The sequence below is a fragment of the Typopeltis vanoorti genome, chromosome 1 (assembly GCF_054136105.1).
Source record: "Typopeltis vanoorti isolate ZY-2024b chromosome 1, IOZ_Tvanoo_1.0, whole genome shotgun sequence".
In the NCBI taxonomy this organism is placed as follows: Eukaryota; Metazoa; Arthropoda; class Arachnida; order Uropygi; family Thelyphonidae; genus Typopeltis; species Typopeltis vanoorti.
The window spans coordinates 183,461,882-183,485,071 of record NC_143549.1 but is presented as its reverse complement, the minus strand read 5'-3'; the positions used below and the strand labels follow the sequence as shown (position 1 = coordinate 183,485,071).

General features: G+C 36.3%; 1 protein-coding gene across 1 annotated transcript in view; it reads left to right on the top strand.

The window, feature by feature from the left end:
• LOC150110692 (uncharacterized) overlaps positions 1-23,190 on the top strand; it is a 464,373-nt gene that overhangs the window by 292,000 nt on the left and 149,183 nt on the right. The window contains exon 15 of the mRNA XM_090405298.1: positions 10,586-10,780. Coding sequence (XP_090261424.1) covers positions 10,586-10,780 — 195 coding nt within the window. The remainder of the gene's footprint in view (positions 1-10,585; positions 10,781-23,190) is intronic.

Here is a 23,190-nt window from a genome sequence, read left to right as displayed (position 1 = left end):
CACTCCTATCTCAGTATCTCCCATAATACAAAACACATCTCCTTGCGGATATGTCTAATGTTATGCATTAAGGGAAGCTACCAACACTCCTATCTCAGTATCTTCCATAATGCAAAACACATCTCCTTGCAGATATGTCTAATATTATGCATTAAGGGAAGGGAAGGAAAGTATCTTCAGGACTTACCCCAGTCCTGAAGATACTTTCAGGTGCAAACTTTGTTTGCTCACACTTGGATAAAGGATTAAACTAAATTTATTATACTCTAACCAAGTGAAAAATAAACTTTCAACATCTTTCTCTAAATCCAGAGTAATAATTAAAAAAGGGTGGCACACCATTTGGCAACTCCTATAGGTAGAGATGACCTGCTAATGCTTCTGCCTAGTATCTCCACTTGGGCCTGGCTCCCACTGAAGAGACCTCAATAAAGGTCGAAACTAGTCTGGGTTCTGGTCCTTCCCTTAATGCTTAACATTAGACATATCCACAAGGAGAGGTATTTTGCATTGTGGGAGATACTGAGATAGGAGTGTTGGTAGCTTGCTCCACCTTTGCAAGGAGTCACCCTGGTGTTGCACCACCTTACCCCAGTCCTGAAGATACTTTCAGGCACAAACTTTGTTTGCTCACACTTGGATAAAGGATTCAACTAAATTTATTATACTCTAACCAAGTGAAAAATAAACTTTCATCAAACGGTAATTGGTTTTCTCTTTCAAGTTCCAGGTGTACAGAAAACTGACCAATACAGGTCGCTACCTACATTTCAGCTCCTCTCACCACATCTCACATAAACTCAGCATTGTACACATGTTAAAGAAATGAGCGATTCGCATCACAACAGACAACGAGACCCTTCAAGATGAGTTAAAATTTATTTGCAACAATCTGTATTTGAACGGCTATCCAAGAAGACTAGTTCAATAAAGTCCTTTTCTCTAAACCAACCACCACAAAGAAAACAAGAAGATATTCAATATATAAAAACAATTGCAATTCCGTTTGTAAGTGGCATCTCCAACAAGCTCACCAGCCTCCTCAAACAACACAAAATAAGAGTGACATTTAAACCAATAGAATCTATTCATAAACTACTAAGATCTCCAAAAGACAACCATCCTTTCTATAAATATGCTGGAGTTTATATTATTCCATGCGCTTGTGGCTCTAGTTACATTGGACAGACTTCAAGAAGCCTCGAAATCAGGCAAAAGGAACACATTGGCTATGTCAAAAACAACAGACAGGATATTTCTTGCCTGTCGTCTCATTTCTCTACAACTAACCATGTCATCGAGTGGGACAAAAGCTGTTCTCCTTACACAGAGGAAGATTACCATTGAAGAATTTTCAAAGAAGCAGCCACAGTCGCTCGTTCTACTGTCAACCTTAAGAGAAATCAAGGCCTAATACTCTCAGAGATATGGAAAACCCTAATCAGAACTTTAAAAATGGAAGAAATGAACTTTAATACAAACTACAGAAGGTTCCTTAGCAATAGCTAGCTAACCTTGTACACATGCACGATATGTGTTTCACTCATGTTCAATACTATTCTATTTGTAATTATTCTAGTCAGTTTTTACAATTATTTTTGTCAGTTACGCATAATTGTGAGATTGTTTAAATTTATAAGTACCCTGAAGATGCCAACAGTTAAAGTGTGGCGAAACTAGTTGGTTCAGTTTAATAATAAAATTGATCAACTTGATCTGCAACCAAATATTATTACTCGGACTAATTTATGATCAAGAAAATACCTTCAGGAATGCTGCTGTTCCAGAGGACAGAGGTGGATGGAATAAAAGAGTGTGAATAGAAGCAGGTTCAGTGTGTGTATGTGCAGTGGCACAGTAAAGAGGTGCTGGACAGCCGCAGCTCTTATATTAATAAGTGTAACAGAAAGTGGAAGAATGATGGTTGCCATTTCACTGGAGCAGTGACCATGGAAATATCTGTGGAATAGACATGGTGTTTCGGCACACTGCACCTGTGAGATAGAGGTTGAAGTGAGCTTGTAAGTGAGGATTCATCTATGAACCTAATTGCATGCCTCTGGATGGTGTCAAGGATTTTAAGGGAAGTTTTAGTTGTACCACCTCAAACATGTGAGCAGTATTCTAAACATGGATGGATTTGCAATTTGAATATAGTGAAGAGTTGGTTGGGTGTAAGATGGGCTCTTGAAAATGAAAGAGAATGCCAAGTTTCTTGGTTGCTGAGGTGACTATTGATGCAATGTGTTTATGCCAGAAAAGACCAGAGGTAAATGTTAGTTCAAGCAAAGAGATCTGAACTTGTCTGGCAATATGTGTATCACTGAGAAAAAGAGTAGGTGAGCTGGAATCTCTTTTGCATGAGAAAAGGCAAAACTGTGCTTTGGTGGTATTGAACATAATGTTGTCCTAATTTCCATTGCAGGATAATATATAGATTCATGTTTAAGTTGTAGGTGATCTTATAGCCTGAGATGTCAGAGTATGAAATGGTTTGTCAAATGAGTAGGAGGTGGAGAGTACTATAATCTGCAAAGCTGTGGATGGGATTAGTGGTTATTGTGAGTAAGTCATTTGTGTATAGGAGAAAGAGAGTACAAGATTGAATCTTGAGGCATTCCAGCATTGGTAATGAAACAGAAAGACAGGGAGCCATCTACCACGACTTGCAGTGAATGACCAGAGAGAAAGCTGGCGACCCAATTACAGAGGATAGCAGAGAGACCAAAGGATGATTATTTGTTTAGTAGCCTCGATGCAACACATGATCAAAAGCTTTGGAAATGTCAAGGGCAACATTACAAGTTTCTCCAATCCTTTCCATGATACATGTCCAGTGGTGGGTGATGTAATCTACAAAGTCAGCTGTGAGCCTCTAAGTAATGAAGAAGTTGGCTATTAATGACATTCTCCATTATTTTGAAGAGGACAGAGGTGATGACATTTGGTGGTAGATGTCTAGCATACTTTTCTTTGGGATAGGATGGATATGAGATTGCTTTCACGCCTTGTGATGAATACCAGTGATAATGTATGATAAATTTATAGAGACTATGCAAAACGGGTGTTAGCTCTAGAGTACAATGCTTCAGAACGTTGAAAGTTTTTGCACTTGGTTATACTATAAATTAAAGATGCCAAGAAATTATATTCTTGTTTCATCCTTTATCCAACTGTAAACAAACAAAGTTTGCACATGAAGTAACTTCATGATTGGGCTATTTCTGTATTGAGGCTAATGCCTTCATATCAATTGTCTTAGTATCCCATAATAAAGCACATATCCTTACAGACAAATATAATGCTATGCATTATGGAAAGGGCCACTATCCAGACTGGTTTTGAACTTTATTGAGGTCTCATCAGTGAGAGCCAGACTCAGAAGTGATTCCAAGGTTGAAGTAATGCAGAAGTCATATACACATAGTCAAAAAGATGTCACATCTTATTACTAAAATATTCTGCATTAGAGATAGATGTGGAAAGTTTTTTTCACTTGGTTATACTGTAAATTTATAAATACAAAATTTATAAATTTATAAATACTGTAAACCAAGTTTGTTAAACTTGGTTATACTATGAAAATAGGCCTTTATGAAATCTGATTTGGATCTACTGATGTCTGATTTGCATGTTGCTTTCTTTGGTATAGTCAGAGTATGAAGTTCTTGATGTGAGCCACATGCAGTAAGCTGAATTTTTTTTCTTTGACTGCTTGGACATATTTTTGGTTGAAACCAGGGCTTGTAAAGTGGATGTGGATTATGGATTGAATGGGGGATGAAGCCCTTCATATCAGTGAGAATAATTTCTGTGGCTTGTTCACAGTGGGTGTTAGAGTCAGGTGAATGGAAACAATAGTCAGACCAAGGAAAGGAGTAAAAATTCCAGAGATCATCCCAATTGGCTCCTTTTTTAATACTAGAGGATGGGCATTCTTCGAGAGAGGAGACTTGTACAAGATTGTAGTCTGAGTTGCCGAGGGGAGAGGCGACCTCTTCAGTGTATCTGGAAAGGGAACTGGTTAAAAAGAGATCCAGAGTATTTGGAGAGCGAAGAGGGTTATCAGGGATTTGTGCGTGTAGATGTGTGTACAATTTGCATTAGATCATTACTTATAGCAAAGACCTGCTTCTCATCCTGCTTGATTGGTGGAATTAGAGTAGGGGAACCAGTTGGAATTGTGGACATCGAGATTACCCAGAAAGATTAACTAATTATTTGGATTGCTGGAATGCATGTGATCAAGTTTCATGGAAAGGAATGTGAAGAGATTTGAATAGTTATTAGTGTTTGGAAACTGGTAAATGCAACAATTAAAACTTACTAAATGGACAAGGAAACCTTAAGCCAAAGGTCAAAAGCAAACGATTCTAAATTAGCCATTCTCAAACAGACAGGTTATGTCAAATTTCACAAAGGCACAGATGCTACCCTTGTGGTGGAAAAAATCGAGAAGTGTGTAGTTTGGGCACTGGATATGGACAGTAGTAGACGTAGCTGTGATCTGAATTTCTGTCAGAAATAAGATGTCTAGTCTTGGAAGACTGCAAGTGATGGTTGATGTCATTTATGTTAATACCAAGGATGTTAGTAAAGTGGATGTGAAAGTAAGATTTTAGTGAAGGGATTCTGGTATAGTTTGTATATTGTGGCTGATTCTGATGTGATTTTTTTTTGATGGGTTTAATTTATGAGGGAAATTCACTTTTGTCGCCTGTGTCACTGTTATTGTTTGCAAAAGTCTTCATAGGTTTAATCTTAAGTTTGATTAGATGGAAGGATATAGTGGGGAATGTGCAGTGAGAGACGATACTCTTAGATGTGACTTCCATACAGTTAGAACCAGTCTTCGTGCCATGATGTAGCCTTGACAGTGCTTCCCCACATACCACTATTTGGACTCCCTCTCTGGGCACAACTTGGCAGAGTATGTCAGTGGGATTGTGCACCTTTTGATCGGGAAGCCTCCTGATTTGTTACTGACAGGTTTGGGCCTGTTCACTAACTGTTTTATCCTTGAAATGAAAGAGTTTTTAGGTCTTTAAGTATGTTTGAAGGATATCACTCACTGCACAGAGAAGAGAAGGTGGAGGAACAGAAACTGTAATCCCTGCTCTGCAGACCAAACATGGCATTTGCAACTTCAAACCTCCAATAAGCCATGCAATGGTATTGCAACTGGTGATGGAGAACATCTACCACCTAGTGTCTAGTTGGCATTTCATCCATCTAAAAAGGTATCCCTTTGTAGCAGGAATTGCTTCTGCTGTTCTGACCCAGACACCTGCACTGAGCAAGTTGCAGAAATCGTCCACACTGGCATGAAGTTATTCATTCCATCCAGTCCCTGATTTAACAGAAAATGTAATAAAGCATTCAAAGTTAAATGTAAAACAACTATTAGCAAATCAAACTTCATAAAGACCAGTAGCAGAAAACTTGTCCAAATGGAAGTCGTACCATCTAGCTCCTTGCTAAAGCCATTGTACACCTCTGCTCACTTGCATTTCCACCTCTCTCACATTCAGATGGCATGATTGCTACAGCATCCAAAGAAAAAGCTGACCTCTTGGCATCACTCGTTTCCTGTAACTCCTGCATAGCTAACGAAGGCAAATCAGCTCCTCCTATGCCAGCAATAGAGCACTATATGTATCCTGTTGTAGTCAAACATTGTGCTCCAGAGCTAACACCTGTCCTCTGTCATCTCTTAAATCTTCTTTACTCAGCTGGTATAGAAAAAGTGCCTCTGTAGCTCAGATGGTATAGAAAAAGCTCTTTGGTCAGAAAGACCTGGGTTCGATTCCCATCAGTGACATGAGGAACCTCAGAGAGCACCTGTTGGTGGCCTAGGATGAATCTTGAAATATTAGTTTTCCCATATTTTGGGAAGTTTAATGCAACATATTTATCCCAGTTAGGCTGATTTCTAATAGTAGCTGCACATTCTAAAGTCTTCCCCTGCTAAATTTACTCCAGTGGAGCATGGTGGTCTTTTTCCAATTGATTCTATGATCTATATCTGAAGCATAGTCTGCAAGGCCTGTTTGACCATAGTCATGACTGCATATGTATTTTTTGTGTTATTGCATGTGAATGTTGGCTGATTTTCTGTCAGTCCATAGTAGGCCAACTTGCTGTAACAGAGAATTCTATATACTCCAGATTGCCTTTGTGTCTTAGTGGCTGAAATGAAATGTTAGAAGAATTGCATATTATTTTAATTTTTTCTCAGTGCTGTTTCACTCCATTAAACTTCTGTAATGAGTTTCTACCAGCACTTAAGCCTTAACACATAGATAGCTAATTTCAGGTAGTATGATCATTTAAACATAGAGTACACAAGGAAAGGTTAACAGAGCAGATGTTTGATACTAGGATACAGGAAAAGTCCTAAGGAGGACCGAAATATGTGTGGTTTGATGCAGTTAGAAGTACTCTAGAACAGCCCTTCCCAAACTGTGGGCCGCGGCCCCCTTGGGGGACATTAGTTTTGTTGAAGGGGTCGTGAAATAATGAAAACAAATTTAAAATGTTTTATGACTAAGTGGGCCATGTCAAATGTGTACGTAAGATGCTAAAAATGTATTTGCATTTGATTTTTGCAATATTTGCTGTGTATGTTTTGTATTGAATATAAATACAATAAATATTATAATAATATGTCTGTATTACCATATTTTTTTTTTCTATGGTGGCCGTGAAATATTTTTATTTTCCAAGGGGGCCTTTACATCAATAAGTTTGGGAAGCACTGCTCTAGAAGACAGATATATAAGAACTAGCAATTTGGAGTCCTGCCAAGCAGATTAATTTGAAGGAAGATTATTGGTAGGAAGTTAATAAAAACATAAATTTAAGCATATGGCATTATCATACTATCTTATGATACTATGATAGTAATATATGATGCAATTATTGAAGGGGTTTGGACATACAATAAAACTGAAAATAACTAATTGAGCAAAAATACTACAGGATGGGATTTAAGATAGCACTGAACATTCACTTCCTTTAATTTCATCTGTACTTCATTCCTGAAATCCTCATTGAGTAATGAGCTGAGTGAATGGGAAGTTGAGTTTATTGTGGTATTGGAATGATGCGGGAGAAAATGAAATAATAGTCTGACGGATGGATGACTGTTGTTCATGTCTTTCTTCAAAAAGTGAAGTACTTATAAGCACTTCTTGGATGTGTATGTCTTTTTTAATTTTTTTAGTTTTCTTTTTATATTGCAAACATAATAGCACATTGAACAATTTCTTGCCAACTTTATATTTTTGGTGTACTTGTAATAAAATACCTTGACAAGCTACAAACAAAGCAGTTTCCATTTTTAAATTCTGTGCCACTTTTATCTGCCTGTTTTTTTATTCAAGTTACAGATCCTTGTTGTCCAATGTTTCCACAATATAACACTAGTATATGTATGTAATAATAGACACATCGTGCTCCATTTCCACCTTAAGATATTCTGGCAGTTACTACAAAAACTCCAGTAGGTTTCTTGGTGTGATAGCATTTGTTTTGTTTATCAATCTAAAGAAAACTAATTTTAGAAACTGAAGATTATATAATAATTTTCATCCTTCCTAGTTAAGATTTATAATTTGCTGTACCAAAGTTTTGTCACTCAATCTCTTCAGCAAAGTTCTCTTAATTTTTGGAATTCTTATAAGCAAAATATATGAGGATCATTTTTATCAATTGGTATTGTTTATTTCACTACAGTTTATATAATTAGTTTTTAATAAGGATTTATTGTACTGATGTCATTTTACAGAATATTTGCTGTTTGACAAGAATATATAAATTGTTTTTCATCAATTACCAAATGGAGAGTTTTAAATCTTTACTTATAGCAGCATTTCTCAGCCTTCTTCCATGTGTGCCCCATTTTTTAATATTAGTTTTTGTGTCCCCTATCCCCCCCCTTGCAATTCTTGTGTTGAGACACGGACAAAACTCATAAGTTAGCAAAAAAAAGGAATTAAAATTTTTAAATATTCATACAAATTTAAATACATCATCAAATCTTTTGAAAATTGTATAGATCTGTCATCACTGCAGACTGTTGAATTGTATCAGCCTTTTGAAAACATTTGCGATTTCATCATGGGAAGTCTCGAATGTTCTGGAAATGTCTCTCTGAGTATAAATAAGGATTAAAATGGCAAGACGGCAGTAATACTGACCAAAAGTGAAAAGTCAGTGGTCAGCATTATTTTACTTCTATTTGCAACGACTATGATGCATGGTATAAAAACAATCTTTTCTAGTATAGAAAAATTGATAAATTTTTAATTGACATAAGTGGGCATCTGACAACTGTGGAGCATCGACTTCAACAAATTCAGGTTCACAGAATATCACTCCGAAAGTATGCAGCAGAATTTTTAGATTTTGGTTTCACAAAGACTGAGTAAATGAAGAAGAAAGACTACTGTGTGTTATTTGTTCGAAAATTTTTGTGGCTGATAGCATGAAACTGAATAAACTTGCAAGACATTTGGAAACACTTCATAAGTAGTATGTTAACAAACCTTGAGAGGTCTTTGCTACCAAACTGAAAAAGAGCAAAAATCTAGCATTAAAAAAAGATTTGTATGTAAATGAAAAAGTTTTACTAACTTCTTACAAAGTTGCATATAAAATAGCTCGATGCAAAAAGCCCCACACTATCAGAGAAACCTAATTCTGCCAGCTGCGATTGATATTGTGGGAACTGTGCTTGCAGAAAATTCTACTAAACAACTACATTGCATACCTCTGTCAAATGTCAATTGCTTGGCAAATTGGTGATATATGTGAAGATATGCAGCAATAACTTTTGTCAAAGCTTTGTGACCAATTATTCTCAATTCAGCTTGACTAGGCAACAAATAGCAACAAGGATTGTCGTTTAATTGTTTATGTTCGATTTTGCAATGGATTATCAGCAGTTGAAGAGTTATTGTTTTGTAAACCAATAGAAAGAAGAGCCATAGCACCTGAATTGTTCAACATATTGGAAGATTTGATATGCAAGGCAAACATACAGTGGAAAAATTATGTTGGAATTTGCACTGTAGGTGCTCGAGTTGTGTCTGGAAGGTTTAAAAGTTTACAAGCCCTTGTGAGGGAAATATTCCCACAGTGTATTTGGACACGTTGCATGTTTGAAGTTCTTGCTGCAAACGAAATGAGTCCTGGTCTGAACATTGTGTTAACAACAGTTATAATTGTGGCGAATTTTATAAAAATGAGACCACCCTTAAAATCAATACTGTTTTCTGAACTTTGCAAAGACATGGCTGAAACGGAACATTCAGCATTACTATTTTACTGTGAGACAAGATGGTTATCACAGGGAACATTTACAGCGTGTTTACGAATTAAGTGATGAAATAGCAGTCTTTTGGAAAAGGAAAATTACGAAGAAGAAGCAGAGAAGTTTATAGACCACTTATTTGGGGTGAAATTGAGCTACTTGGTGGACATATTTGAGAAACTAAATATATTAAACCTGCAACTCCAAGGAAAAAATACATCTTAGAGATGAGTGACAAAGTTAGTGCTTTTTGTAAAAAAAAAAAAAAAAAGTCATGAATCAAAAAGGTAAAACAAAAAAAATGAAATGTTTGCAAATGTGGATGAATTTATCAAAACCTATAAGGCAGAAGAGCAACGCATTAAAGTTTTATTTGCAACTATTGAAAATCATTTAACACTGTTGACGGAGAATTTTAGAAATTGTTTTATAACCGACAACATAATGGCAATGTATGAGTGGATTAGAAACCCATTTCATATTACTCCTGAAGGTTTCTCAATTGAAGAAGAGGAATAATTTATAGACTTCACGTCAAACGGTGAAATCAAAAGACAATTTGCATCTAATTTTGTGTTTGAATTTTGGGCCAGTGTTGATGATGAATTTTCTGCACTAAAGTCGAGAGCTTTTTGTGACTTTTGCCATTTCTAACATCTTATCTTTGTGAAATTAGGTTTTCTGCAGTGGCTGCCTTAAAAACAAAATATAGATCTCAGTTAAATATAGAAAGAGACCTAAGAATGTCAATTTACAATGTATCACCATCATATGAAAAGCTTTGCTCACAACGCAAGCCCAAGGAAGCCATTAATTTTTAGATTCATTGTTATTGCTTAGTTTTAATTAGTTGCTCAGTATATTTGCAATATTGATATGTTCCCCTAAACATAACTAGTTTATTCAATACAGTGGATTTTATACATTTTGTTATTTTATTTTCAGAGTGCATTTTATGTTTTTGTTTTTATATCGTTTTGTGTCAATAAATAGTTTCATTAAATGCTTTTATTTCAATAAAGTAGTTTTTCCTTTGATTTCTGCTTTCTTTGTGCCCCCCCTCCCCAGGTTTTAGCTCCCTATAGGTTGAGAATCACTGGCTTATAGGTTAGGAAATAATTTTTCATGTTATACTATCAAAATGTTTAACATTTCTTGGTGTTTTAGCATGATTTTTCATTCAACAACTAATGCTAATAACCCCAAAATAAAATCGAGATGAATTTTATTATAAATGGTTGTCAGTGACTTAGTCACTTTTTTTTTTAGCAAGAAAATAGAGCTGCTTTAGTTATCCAGAAAGCATTTAAGTTATTACTCAAAAAGCGGAAAATGATAAAGAAAAACAGGGCAGCAGTTATTGCTCAGTCACTCTGGAGAGGTTATAAAGCAAGAAAAGAAGTAAAACAACTTCGTCATTTAATATTGATGGAACAACAGAATAATATGGCTACTATAATCCAGGTAGGTTTTATTTATTATCAGTTTTAGTAACTCTTTGAAAATACACTTCCAAATCAAAAAATTAGAATAATCAAAAAAATGTGTTGAATGATTCGCAATTCTAATTTATTGCATAGAAAATAATTATTACCAAATATGAATTAGCATCATCTAAATCTACATACTTTTAGATTATATAACCATATAAATACATAAAAATGTAATACAAATTATAAGAAAACTGTTATTTTGAAAACATTCACAAAATTTGAATCATTTTTAACATGGTTCAAAATATTAGAATAATACGAAAATAAATGCACAAAAATTACAATCAAAGGGAAACAACATGATAATTAATACATTGTTGCATTCCCCCCTCCCCCCATCTTATACAACCATTCATAAACAGTCCAGTATATTATTTACTAGCAGTTCAGTCTTTTTTTTTTTTTTGAAACAAGTTCATTTTTGTCTGTTGGGGCAACTTCTTGAAGATGTTTCTTCATAATTCCCCACAAATTCTCAATGGGGTTTAAATCTGAGTTTGCCGGCCAAGGAATTACATTGATTTGCCTTTCTTTGAGCCATCTAGTAATCTTGGAAGTTATTACAAGAAGATGAATCTTGCTGAAAAAGGAAATTACCGAAGCATAAATCTTCTGATGCTGATAGCATAAAGTGCTCAAGAATTTCTTGGTATTCTTTGGAATTGACTCTTTCATACACAATACACAGCATGGACCCTCTGTGGTCATACAAGCCCATACCATGACAGAGGTTGCAAATTTCACTGAACATTTCATGCATGCTTTATCAAATGCTTCTTGTTTAAGATGGCAAAGACGTATCCCTTGATGACCGTGGAACACATAAAACACTTTCATTATTAAAAAAAAGTACCTTTTTCAGTCCTCTTGACTCCACAACAGTCTTTGCTTGCACCTTCACACTCTAGCTGCCTTTTGTTTGGAAGTCATAAGTTTCATTGATTTCATCTTAGGCACACATGATTTAAAACCCAATTTCTGAAGTCATCTCAGCATTGTAGATTTAGACACATTCACACCTAGTTCTTCCCATCTTCTGTGAAAATACTTTACACTTCGGAAGCAGTTTTTCTTCACAATATTCTTCAATCTCCTCTCATCTCTTGATGTAGTTATTACATTTGGACCACTATTGCAGTGATTATTTTGAAAACTCTGGTTGTTAGAATACTATCTCAATACTCTACTCATGCCTGCTTTCATTTCAATTTCTTAGCTATAAACAGTTGAGTTTCACCTTCTTTGTGTAGAGACACTATACAAAACTTCTTAGCTTCCAATATGTCACTCGTTTGACCCATGTTTAGCAAACAATTCCTCACACACACAAGTCAATCCTATAGTCACTGAAATATATACTATTTCTATGCTCTCCTCAAAACCAATTGAAAAAATTTGGAATATTCTAATATTTTTGACCACATTAAAAATTATTCTAATTTTGTGACTGTTTTCAAATAACAATTTTCTTATAATTTGTTACATTTTTATGTGTTTACGTATCAAGTAATCTACAAAGCATGTAGATTTAGATTATGATAATTCATATTTGGTAATAATTATTTTTTATGCAATAAATTAGAATTGCAAATCATTCATCACATGTTGATTATTCTAATTTTTTGATTTTGAGGTGTATCATAGATAACTTATATTTGCATATCCACAAAAAGTACATGCTTCCACAGTGTGGAAGTTAGCCTCCCTTAATTATTTTAGACAGGACTGATGAGATGATACTTTTTTTGGGAGGGAATGAATATACCTCAATGTCCATCAATTAATTGGCAACTACAAATGTGTTCTACCATTCTATATCTACAGCAACTCTCCTGTTGTATATCACCCACTTCAGGATGCATGTCATGGAAAGATTTAGAGAAAACTGTGCATTTACTTTTGCATTAATCGAGAAATCTGAAAACAGGAAGCCATCCATTGTGACATGGACATAGGAAAATTATTTGGAATTAGACATTCCAAGGCATTAGATTTTATCTGGCATAGAAGCCTACCATCCTGTCATCAGACAAGTCAGATGACAGGATGGTAGGCTTCTATGCCAGATGGTAGAATTCCTGTTATAACTAAATGCCAGCATAAGCTGGCCACCCTTGTCAAAGTGGATAGCCTCCTCTTTTTAGATTTCTCTGTCAGTGTAAGTGTCCCAGTTTTCTGTTCTTTCACATACCCCTATTTCCTGTACATGAATGAACTCCCACTGACCTCAAACATTGTCCATAGTTTTGCTGATGATCATACAACATTATTTCCCTTATGCTCGTTTGACAAATACTGCAATATGCAATGATCCAATGGTTCAAAATTTTATGCAGTCAATGGCACTTACAGCACTGATCTCCATTGTCATTATTTTTGCAGTGAGACAACCTTGTCAACTACACTGCTTCCATAAAACATAAAACACAGTCCCTTCTTTTTAGTCACCACTTCTCGCCTATATAACTGCTGACCCTATTCAAACCTCAAATCTGGTCATTAGGATTCCTTCTCATATTTGGGATAGTGAACCTAAAAGTTTACTAAAATGTCTTGCTGTTCAGAAGAGGTTAGTCAATGACTCCACTCTCTCACAGACTCACTCCAACTGCTATCATAGTCTGTTTCTTCATTATGTCTTATTTTACAAGAGTTTCCATGGTTGCTATCCTTTGAGCTAGTATCCATTTATTATCCAACTGTAAACTCATATCAGCTTCTGTTTTTCATCTTCTCATTTTTTATATTCATTGAAACAGTCCTCCTCACTAAGTATTCCTTCAGGGATTGCCTCTCAGTTATTCAGAAAGAACATTAGGATTCCATCTCGCTTAATCCATACATACACATTACTGATTCTCTAGTTTTTACAACATCTTGTTTTCTGTTGGTGATATAAAAAAAAAAATTTCATTCATGATGGACTGCAATAATAACTGTTTTATCTCTGCAGGTCATTGTCCTTCTCAGTATTGCAGCAATTCTCTGGGTTACCTTCACCACCTTAGCAATATGCTCCCTGAATTTCAGTTTTCTGTCAATCATCACCCCCATATCTCTTGTCACTCCTACTTCCTCCAGTATAGCTCCTATAATCGAGTATGCATTCTCCCATCGATGGGTCATAAAAACTTCAATACTTCACATTTTGCTGCATTAAATCGGCACCCCATTCATTTGTCCATCTGTCTAGTTTATTCAAATCCTCTTGCAGGGCTGTCACATCTGCACTATTACTGATAACCCTTCCCAGCTTCACATCATCTGCAAACAACTGAATATCTCCTTGCAATCCATTGACAATGTCATTGATATTAAGGTTGAGCAATACAGGTCCCAGTACTGAGCCCTGTGGAACACCACTTTTAGCATTCTGCCTCCTGGATATTTCCCCAACATACACAATTCTCTGATATCTATCAAAAAGCCAATCCTGTGCTGTAACTTAAATTTATCAGCTTATCATGTGGCACCCTGTCAAATGTCTTTGCAAAATCTAAAAAAATGGCAGTATATGCCTTTCCCTCATCAACTGCTCTTGTCACTTTATTATAAAACGCAGTCATATTACTAAAGCAAGAATGCCCCTTAACAAATCCATGTTGAGCACAAATAACATTACCCTCATCTGCCCAATGCTGTATATAGTCCCTCACTAATTTCTCCAAGACCTTAACAACTACTGATGATACACAAACTGGCCTATAATTAGACACTTCCAGTCTACTACCACCCTTGTGCAGCAGCACAATCTTACCTTCCTTCCATTCCTTGGGTACTTTTCCCACAGCCAGACTTTTATTGAAGAGCCGGGTCAACGGAGCTATCAGTTCTTTAGCACATTCTCTCAAAACCCATGGTGAAATACTATCCATCCCACAGCTTTACTGGTATCCAGAGTACTCAGTATTTGGAACACACTCTCCTCTTGCACCTCTAAACCCTGAACCTGCCGTATCCTTCTAGTATTAAAACCTTTTTCTCCAGGATGAAATACTCCAATAAAGTGCTCATTGAACAACTCCACTATGTCCTCTCCATCAATCACTCTATTCCCATTTTTATCCTGCAATGTCATTCTTCAACAATCATTTCTCCTCCTACTGGCTGCATAGCTAAAAAATTCCCTAGGATTTTCTTTGGATCATAGGGCCAATCTCTTCTCATATTCCAGTTTTGCCTTCCTCACCATACTGGTCACTCTCCTGGCCTTCGTCTTATATTCTTTGTGTATCTGCCCTCCACCTCTCTCATTATATCTCTTCCATAATCTCTTTTTCAACTGCAGTTCCTGCTTGATATTGTTTATCATCCACTTTACACCAAATTGTGTCTGCTTCAATGATATCCTACCCTTCCAATTCTGCCCTCCATGGAACTGCTCCTAGTTGATACCTAAGACTATTATAATCACTTACCTTATAATTCCACATATGTTCCCTTTTCTTTGATACACCTGTATGTCTATTCATCTTCCAAGTCAAAAACCACATGGTCACTCTCTCCAACTGGTGGGAGAGATGTCATCTCACTTATTATCAACTCTTCTAATGCTATGACCAAATCCAGAACTCTTGAACCTCTTGTTCCCTCTATTACATGTTGCCTAAGACATTAGTCCCTCAAGAATTTTAGAAATTCCATCCCTTATTACTACATGCATTTTCCCCTTCCCAGCTTATACTGCTGTAGTTAAAATCTCCAATAACAATCATTCTTCTTGCACTTGCCAAGCTCATCTGCCTAAACATCTGCTCCCTGGTTTATAGCAACACCCCACTAAATATCCTGTCTTGGCCACTTCTACCTCATACCATATGCTTTCAAAACCATTAGTGTCACTACCTTCCAAAGCCTCCACTCTTAGAGGAAGTCATCACTTATCATAAGCAATACTCCACCACCACGTTTTCCTTTCCTATCGTGCTGAAAAATGCTGTACCTTGCCACTTCAATTCCTGTTATTACAGTAGACTCTTGACTATCCGGCCTAATGTGGTGGAAGGGCAGGCCGGATAACACAAAAGCCAGAATTCTAGGCCTACCTTTTCACACAAATGTGAAAAGGTAGGCCTAAGGTGAAAGAGTCAAAATTTACAGGTTTTAGTTTTTGAAAAAGTCCTTGATAGATGACTGCTTCACCCTTTTAGCCCTCTTTGACACAATGTCCCTCCACTTACGCAAGCAGATGGTATCAGCTGGCATCGCTTCCTTCTGTTCACGAATGTACTGCAGCGCTGCCTCAATCATCTTGAACCCTTCCGAATGTGGGATGAGATTTTTCTTGTCATCTAAGGATGCCTCCTCTTCTTCTTCCCCCTGTGTCACCATTTCCACAATGTTGTCAGTTATTTCATCAACTTCGTCGTTTGACATCCATTCTGTAAAGTCCTCTGCATTGACATCGTCACAGCTCGGTACATTTTTGAGCAACGAAACAAGTTTATCGTTTTCATCTTCCACTTCGGTTTCACACACTGGTTCAAGGTTGAAATGTCCACCTTCATGGTCCAAAAGAATTTTCCAAGACTTTACAAGTGATATGTTTCGAAGCTCTTCCCATGCTTCGGCCAACCACCTTATGACGTCTAGCAAGTCAATCTTTTTCAGAGTGGTTACGCAGTCTTCATTATTATCAATCGCTGATATCAACGAACTGAGAAGACGTCAACGATACTTTTTCTTTAGCATTTCAAGGAAGCCCTGGTCCATCGGCTGACAAACAGCAATCACATTGGGTGGTAAAAATAAAGCTTTGATGTCTCCATCTGTGAGTTCGTCATTGGCAGGATGTGAAGGTGTGTTGTCAAGAAGTAGCACAGCTTTTCTCAGCAAATTGTTGTCTTTCAAATATTTTTCTACAAATTCATTTTGTAGAAAAATATTCTGAATTTATCCATGCTTTCTTTTGATGTGTGTAATATAGGGGTAGTGATTCCTGATTTTTCAGTTTTTTGAAAGCTCTAGGTTTCTTTGATTTTCCTGTTAACGTAAGCCTAAGCTAGTTAGTCTTGCGTTAATAAGCCGGATAGTATGGAGGCCAGATGGTCGAGAGTCTACTGTATATCATCCTCCGTCAACCACTTCTCAGAGAGCCCAATAATCTGTGGCCAGGCTGATGCTATCAGCGCCACCAATTCATCTCCTTTATTTCGGATACTCCTGGCATTGGTATAGAGCATAAAAATGTCACTACTTCTATACCTATCATTGTTCTTTCTCAACCCCACTGGACTCAGTATTACCTGATGTCATCCCCCTTCCTCCAAGCACCCATTCCCACAAGAGGCCAACCCTGCTACCATCCATCCTGGGAATTCTAGTTTCCCTGCACTGACACACTGACTCGTTCAGAAAACAGCAATCTCTCCAGATGACTTCATCCTTCCTCATTCAAATGCAAGCAATCTCTCACATACAGTTCCCCTCTGTCCTCAAACGCCCTCCAAGCATCCACATATTCTAATCCTTTCTTCTGACACATTCTGGCTATTATGCTATTCAGTATTACTGCTCTTCTGCTCAACTCGCCACTATCATACCTGGGCAACACACACACACAATCTTTCCTCTCTGTGTTTTCTTTTGCACAACCTCAAACAAGAATCTCAGATCTCTTGCCGCCCGATTTATATTGCCCCACGAATCATTCGTGCTCACCATCACAATCATTTCATCCCTCCTTTCACCCCTCTTAATTGCCATAGCAACATTTTCTATCATCCCTCCAGGCAAATACACCTCTGGCATCCTATCTTGCACACCTGAGATCATAGAGTCTCCATATATGACACCTCTAACCATTCTGTTCCTTGATTGCTCACCTGCATCCCTCATTCTCTCTCTCTTTCTCTCTCTCTCCTCTGACCCTTTCACTCTGTGTTCCCCTACTCACCTGCTGTCCTGGCATCACTCTATCTCTGGTTCCAGCACTCCTTCTCATTTCCTCTCTCTGTTTCCATTCTCCTCTCCTCTATCATTCCCATAACTCTCTCTCACTCCCTCTCTTCTACTGTTTCTATTCCCTCCTCTTCTAGCATTCCCATACCTCTCTCTCTCTCTCATTTCCTCTCTCCTACTGCTTCTATTCTCTCCTCTTCTATCATTCCCAAAACTTTCTCTCACTCCTACTCCGATTTGCCTTGCATTCATCTCTACCATTCTCCTAATTTCATCTTTCATACTTCTCATCTCGTTCACAAGACATTCCATCTCCTCTTTCAGCTCATCTATCCCTCTCTGTAAGTTAGTCACTCTTACTCGCCATTCATTTATTCAATCAAAACCATCTCCGAAAACTTCACAGTCATTCAAGCCTTCCACACTCTTGACTCTTATTTTCTCATTCATATTTTGTCATTCTCTCCTATCACACTACTCATCTCCTGACATTCATTTTCCGTCCCTGAAGCAACTAGATCGGTTATCGAAATATCTAATTCATTGATTTCCTCCCACTGCCTGCATTTTGCGCATATATGCACTCCCTTCCCCCTTCTCTCGCCCTCCACATATCCAACTCCTTTGAAGCATACATATCGCAAACACTGCATGCCACTAAGTCCTTTATTATGTTACATATAATAGAGTTCTTAATTGGTGGAGGACTTAGTGACATGCCATTTGTGATTGCAGCTGCATCTACCATCATTCCTTACTGCCAAGTAACTACTAAACTAATCACTGAAAATAGATATAAATGCTACATAAACATTGTATCATATATATATATATATATATCTTTGATATACATCTCTGTGTGCAAGTGGCAAAATCTGAAGAAATGTTGACTCAACCAGGGTGGGGGTGGGGGATACTTCTGTGAAGTTGTCTACAAAGATAGAAAAAAAATTTGAACCTCCATGTTGGACATAGGAAGTTAAAGTAGTAGTAAATGAAAAGGAGAAATCATATATAATATGTTCCCGACTAGTATGTCAGGATACACTCTTGAAGAATATAGAAAAACTATCAGTAAATGTTGCTAAACCAAAATCATAAAGATTTTAGAGAAAATACAGATGGTAACTATCACTAAAGATTGCTAAATTTTATGGGCCATCAAAAATCTAAAAAAAAAGCTTTGTTAGTAGCCTTAGTATTAAAAAAAAAAAAATCGAAGAGCATAAATATATGAAAACTAAAAATTTATTCCAATTGTCTAGAAAGTGATTTAAAAACTGATTGAATGAGAAGTGCTAGGATAGTCATGAAAATATCCAGGAAGAATGCAATTGAGAGTTCATATTAATACTACTTCAGATAGAAATAGCTATCAAAAAACTGAATATAGAAAGGCAGCTGGAATTTTATATATCTCCATACTGTATGGTGCTAAAGTTTTGCATTGCATAATCCAGGAGGGTTATCACAAGCTCAAATTCAAGATGATGAGAGTTGAGTTGTTGTCATACTTAGATCGGAATTTCATCACCCAGTGTGAGACCACCGCTCTGCTTATTGCAGGCCTGAAGTAGCTTAAAAAAATTCACTGTTTAGTCTTTAGAATGGTTTCTGTACTGTAAAAAAAAAAAAATAACAAATACAAAATTAATAAAAATAGAAAAAAAAAAATTCTTAGCCAGTAGGAATGTATTATAAGCTTACACAAACCTTTTGTGGGTGGGAACAACACACACAAAAAAAAAAATACCAGTTTATTAAAAGAGAAGTGAAATAACACTCAAATATAGGGAGGTTTCCTTAGTGTTTTTGGTAAGATTTATTCAAGCATGCTTAAGGAACAGTGCACCAGAAGACATATTATTGAGTTCATGTTCAACAATCTTTCTTTCTTTCCTAAAGACCAAAAGTAACACCTTCTACATGCCTATCCAAACATTTCCTGTTAATGACCTTACAATTCACAATCCCTCTTCCCACTGTTTACTTGGGAAGTAGAAAATAACATCTATGCAGCAACCATATTTCCGTAATGGGCAATCATGCACTTCATCATGGATATCACAAGCTTAAATAGATCAAATGAAATTAAAAATACCAAGAAATTATATTCTGGTTTAATGCTTAATCCAAGTGTAAGCAAGCTGACTGGAATGTCTCTTTGCATCTTTAGCAGAATGTGATTCTGTAATAGTCAGCTTCTCTCCCATCTGCAAAGCAGTGAGTCATGTCATAAAATACATACTAGCAACCACAAAACTACCATACTGAGAATATTAATTTGGTTTCACCTTTCCTCAAACAACCATAGTGAAATTTCAGAATGTATGACAGCCAAGAAAATCCAAAACAAAGGTTGGGCTATATTCTGAAGATCTCCTCTTTCCCCCACCCCAACAAGAATTTTAATTGCTTTCAAATGTATCTGTGCATGACACATTCATCATTACAGCCAAAAGGATTCCTAAAGCCAGTTACATTTTTTATAACTAGATTAAAAAAAAAAAAAAAAAAAAAAAAAAAAAAAATTGGGATAAAATTTAGAAAACAAAAGGAAGATAACTGTGTCCAAGATTGAAAGTGGTTGGGTGCTGCTATCTTTCCTTCATGTTTATTATTACCCTTGGAAAGAGCTTTGTCAAACAGCAGCAACCTCTTCATATTTTCCCAAATTCCCAGCACCAAAATGCAAAGCTGAAAAACATGTTTCTAGCCATTTGGACATGTTTCTAGCCATTTGGATATAAAGCTGTAATAGAACTGTTCAGAGACAAACTAAAAGATGTTTTGCTACAATGTTCATCACTAGATTGTAATCATTATGCAACAGCAAGTTGGTGTGACACACCAACTTGCTTCGACAGCGAGTTGGTTGTCACACCAACTTGCTGTCGAAAGACAAATACAAAACGTAGACAGCGTTGGTTTGACGATGCCGGCAGAATGAACACCAGTCGGCTGCCTCACAAGCTGCTCTGGCATGAATGACATGCCCAGTGGATCATTCAGCAAGCAGCACTGATGAAAACATGGCTTGGGCATGTTAAGGATAATCAGTGGAACCAGCTGTTGATCACTAACATGCCGGAGTTGTCTCCACTAATCACCAAGAACGGAAGTATTGTGAATGGTATACAGAATCCAGCAACAGCATATTGGTTGAAAGGTCAATGTGCTCATGAATCACCAGTTAAGGACTAAAGAAGAAGAATCATTATGAGATAATCAGACATCTGTTACCATCTTCTGTGGATCATCTACTTCTGATGCGTCTGATTACCATGTACAATAAAAATATATTTCTACTTTTTTGTTATTATATAACTTTAGATTTTTTCGACCTTTATTGAGGTCTCTTCAGTGGGAGCCAGGCCCGAGTGGAAAGACCAGACAGAAGCATTAGCAAGGTCATCTCTACCTATAGGAGTTGCCAAACAGTGTGCCACCTTTTTATTAAATTACTCTGGATTTAGAGAAAGATGTTGAAAGTTTATTTTTTACTTGGTTAGACTATAATAAATTTAGTTTAATCCTTTATCCAAGTGTGAGCAAACAAAGTTTGCACCTGAAAGTATCTTCAGGACTGGGGTAAGGTGGTACAACACCACCTTACTCCAGTATGTGCTAATGCTTCTCCCTGGACGTGGGCCTGGCTCCCACTGAAGAGACCTCAATAAAGGTCGAAACTAGTCTGGGTAGTGGCCCTTCCCTTAATGCATAATGTTATACATATCCACAAGGAGATGTGTTTTGCATTATGGGAGATACTGAGATAGGAGTGATGTAGCTTGCTCCACCTTTGCAACGCGTTGCCCGGTGTTGTACCACCTTACCCCAGTCCTGAAGATACTTTCAGGCGCTAACTTTGTTTGCTCACACTTGGATAAAGGATTAAACTAAATTTATTATAGTCTAACCAAGTGAAAAATATAAACTTTCAAAATCTTTTTTTTTCCAAAACACAATCTTGCTTCCAAAATTATCATTTGACTGTTATTTACTGGAAACAACTATAGGATTTTTTTGCATAAAAGCAACTGTGTGCTCCTGTATTTACACAAATAGTAATTTATTAATAACATTAAAAAGTATTAAAATAATGAGGGATTTATTATCCCCTTAACTTAATTAAAAAGTATTCTTAAATGAAGAAGTCCACTGAATATTCCTTATATAAAAGGCATTTCTCATGTATCAAAGATTCTGAAGAAATTCTCACTCACTGCAAGAGTTAGAATCAAAGCTACATTCAGCTTTATCAGACTTCTTTGATCTGGTAAGGCTTTACAGACCATATTTATGTTTGCATTATTATTATTTTTTACCTTTTAATAAACATTCACATTTCATAATGTTAAATCCTTACTACGTTGACTTAATTCATTTAATTCATAATGATTGTCTTCCTATTGAAAGTTATAATGCACACATTTCATTCTTTATTCATCTTTCTCTTATTGTTTTTCAGTCTACATCATTTTAAAAATGTAAAATAAAAAAACATACTAGAAACAGCAAAAATTCCACTTTTGAAATATCCTTTCATGCAATGCAGTCTAAACATACCCCTGAAAACAGTTATCATTGTGCTCTGATGATGATGCTGCATAGAAAACTAGTGAAATATTAGTGAGTTTAATAAATGTATTTTTTCGTCTTGGTGTTGTTTATACCATTAAGTATTATTATGAATGATGAACAACACTTAGCCTTTCTTTACATATTCACCTTCAGTTGAAAATCTTTAATCATTTTTGTTTCCTAGATGGGATCTGAATTCAGGTTTTTCCAAGGCTGAAGACACACGAAATCTAGGTCACTAAAAGGCCCAATTAACCAACTTAAAAATGTAGGCATAGAATTTGGTTACTGCATATGGTTTAATTTCTTATATTCATTTCATATAAGAAATAGAGACATCAGAAAAGAACTAGATATTTGTGATGTAAATGAAAACATCAAGAAATATAGAGAAAAATAGAAAGAACATCTATTTAGGATAGATACCAAAAGAGGTGGACAGATATAGACCGGGGGAGGAGAGGAAGACCAGTCCAAGATGGAATGACCAGTGAAGCCGGAACAGGCAAATGCCTAATCCTTGAAAAGAAGAAGAAGAGATATGGCTTCACTGATGTGAAGCTCTAGCAGCCCAAAATTGGTGCGCCACAACTTTTTTTCACTTCTGAGTATCTCAAAAATATTGAAGCCATTTTTTCATACTCTTAAATATATACCTAATTATACTAAATGATATATACACAAGACTAAGATTTTAATTTGAAAATAGTCATGATTGATAACAGAATTTTTGAAAACAAATATCGAGTTTGAAATTGAGCGAGTTGATTTCAAAGGCGATTCATCACTATCGTTCAGTTGACAAGATAGTGATACTGAGAAAGCACTTATTAACAGGAGAAACGTTGTTTAATGAGCTATTATTATAAATATGAAAATATCTAACCAACTTCTGTA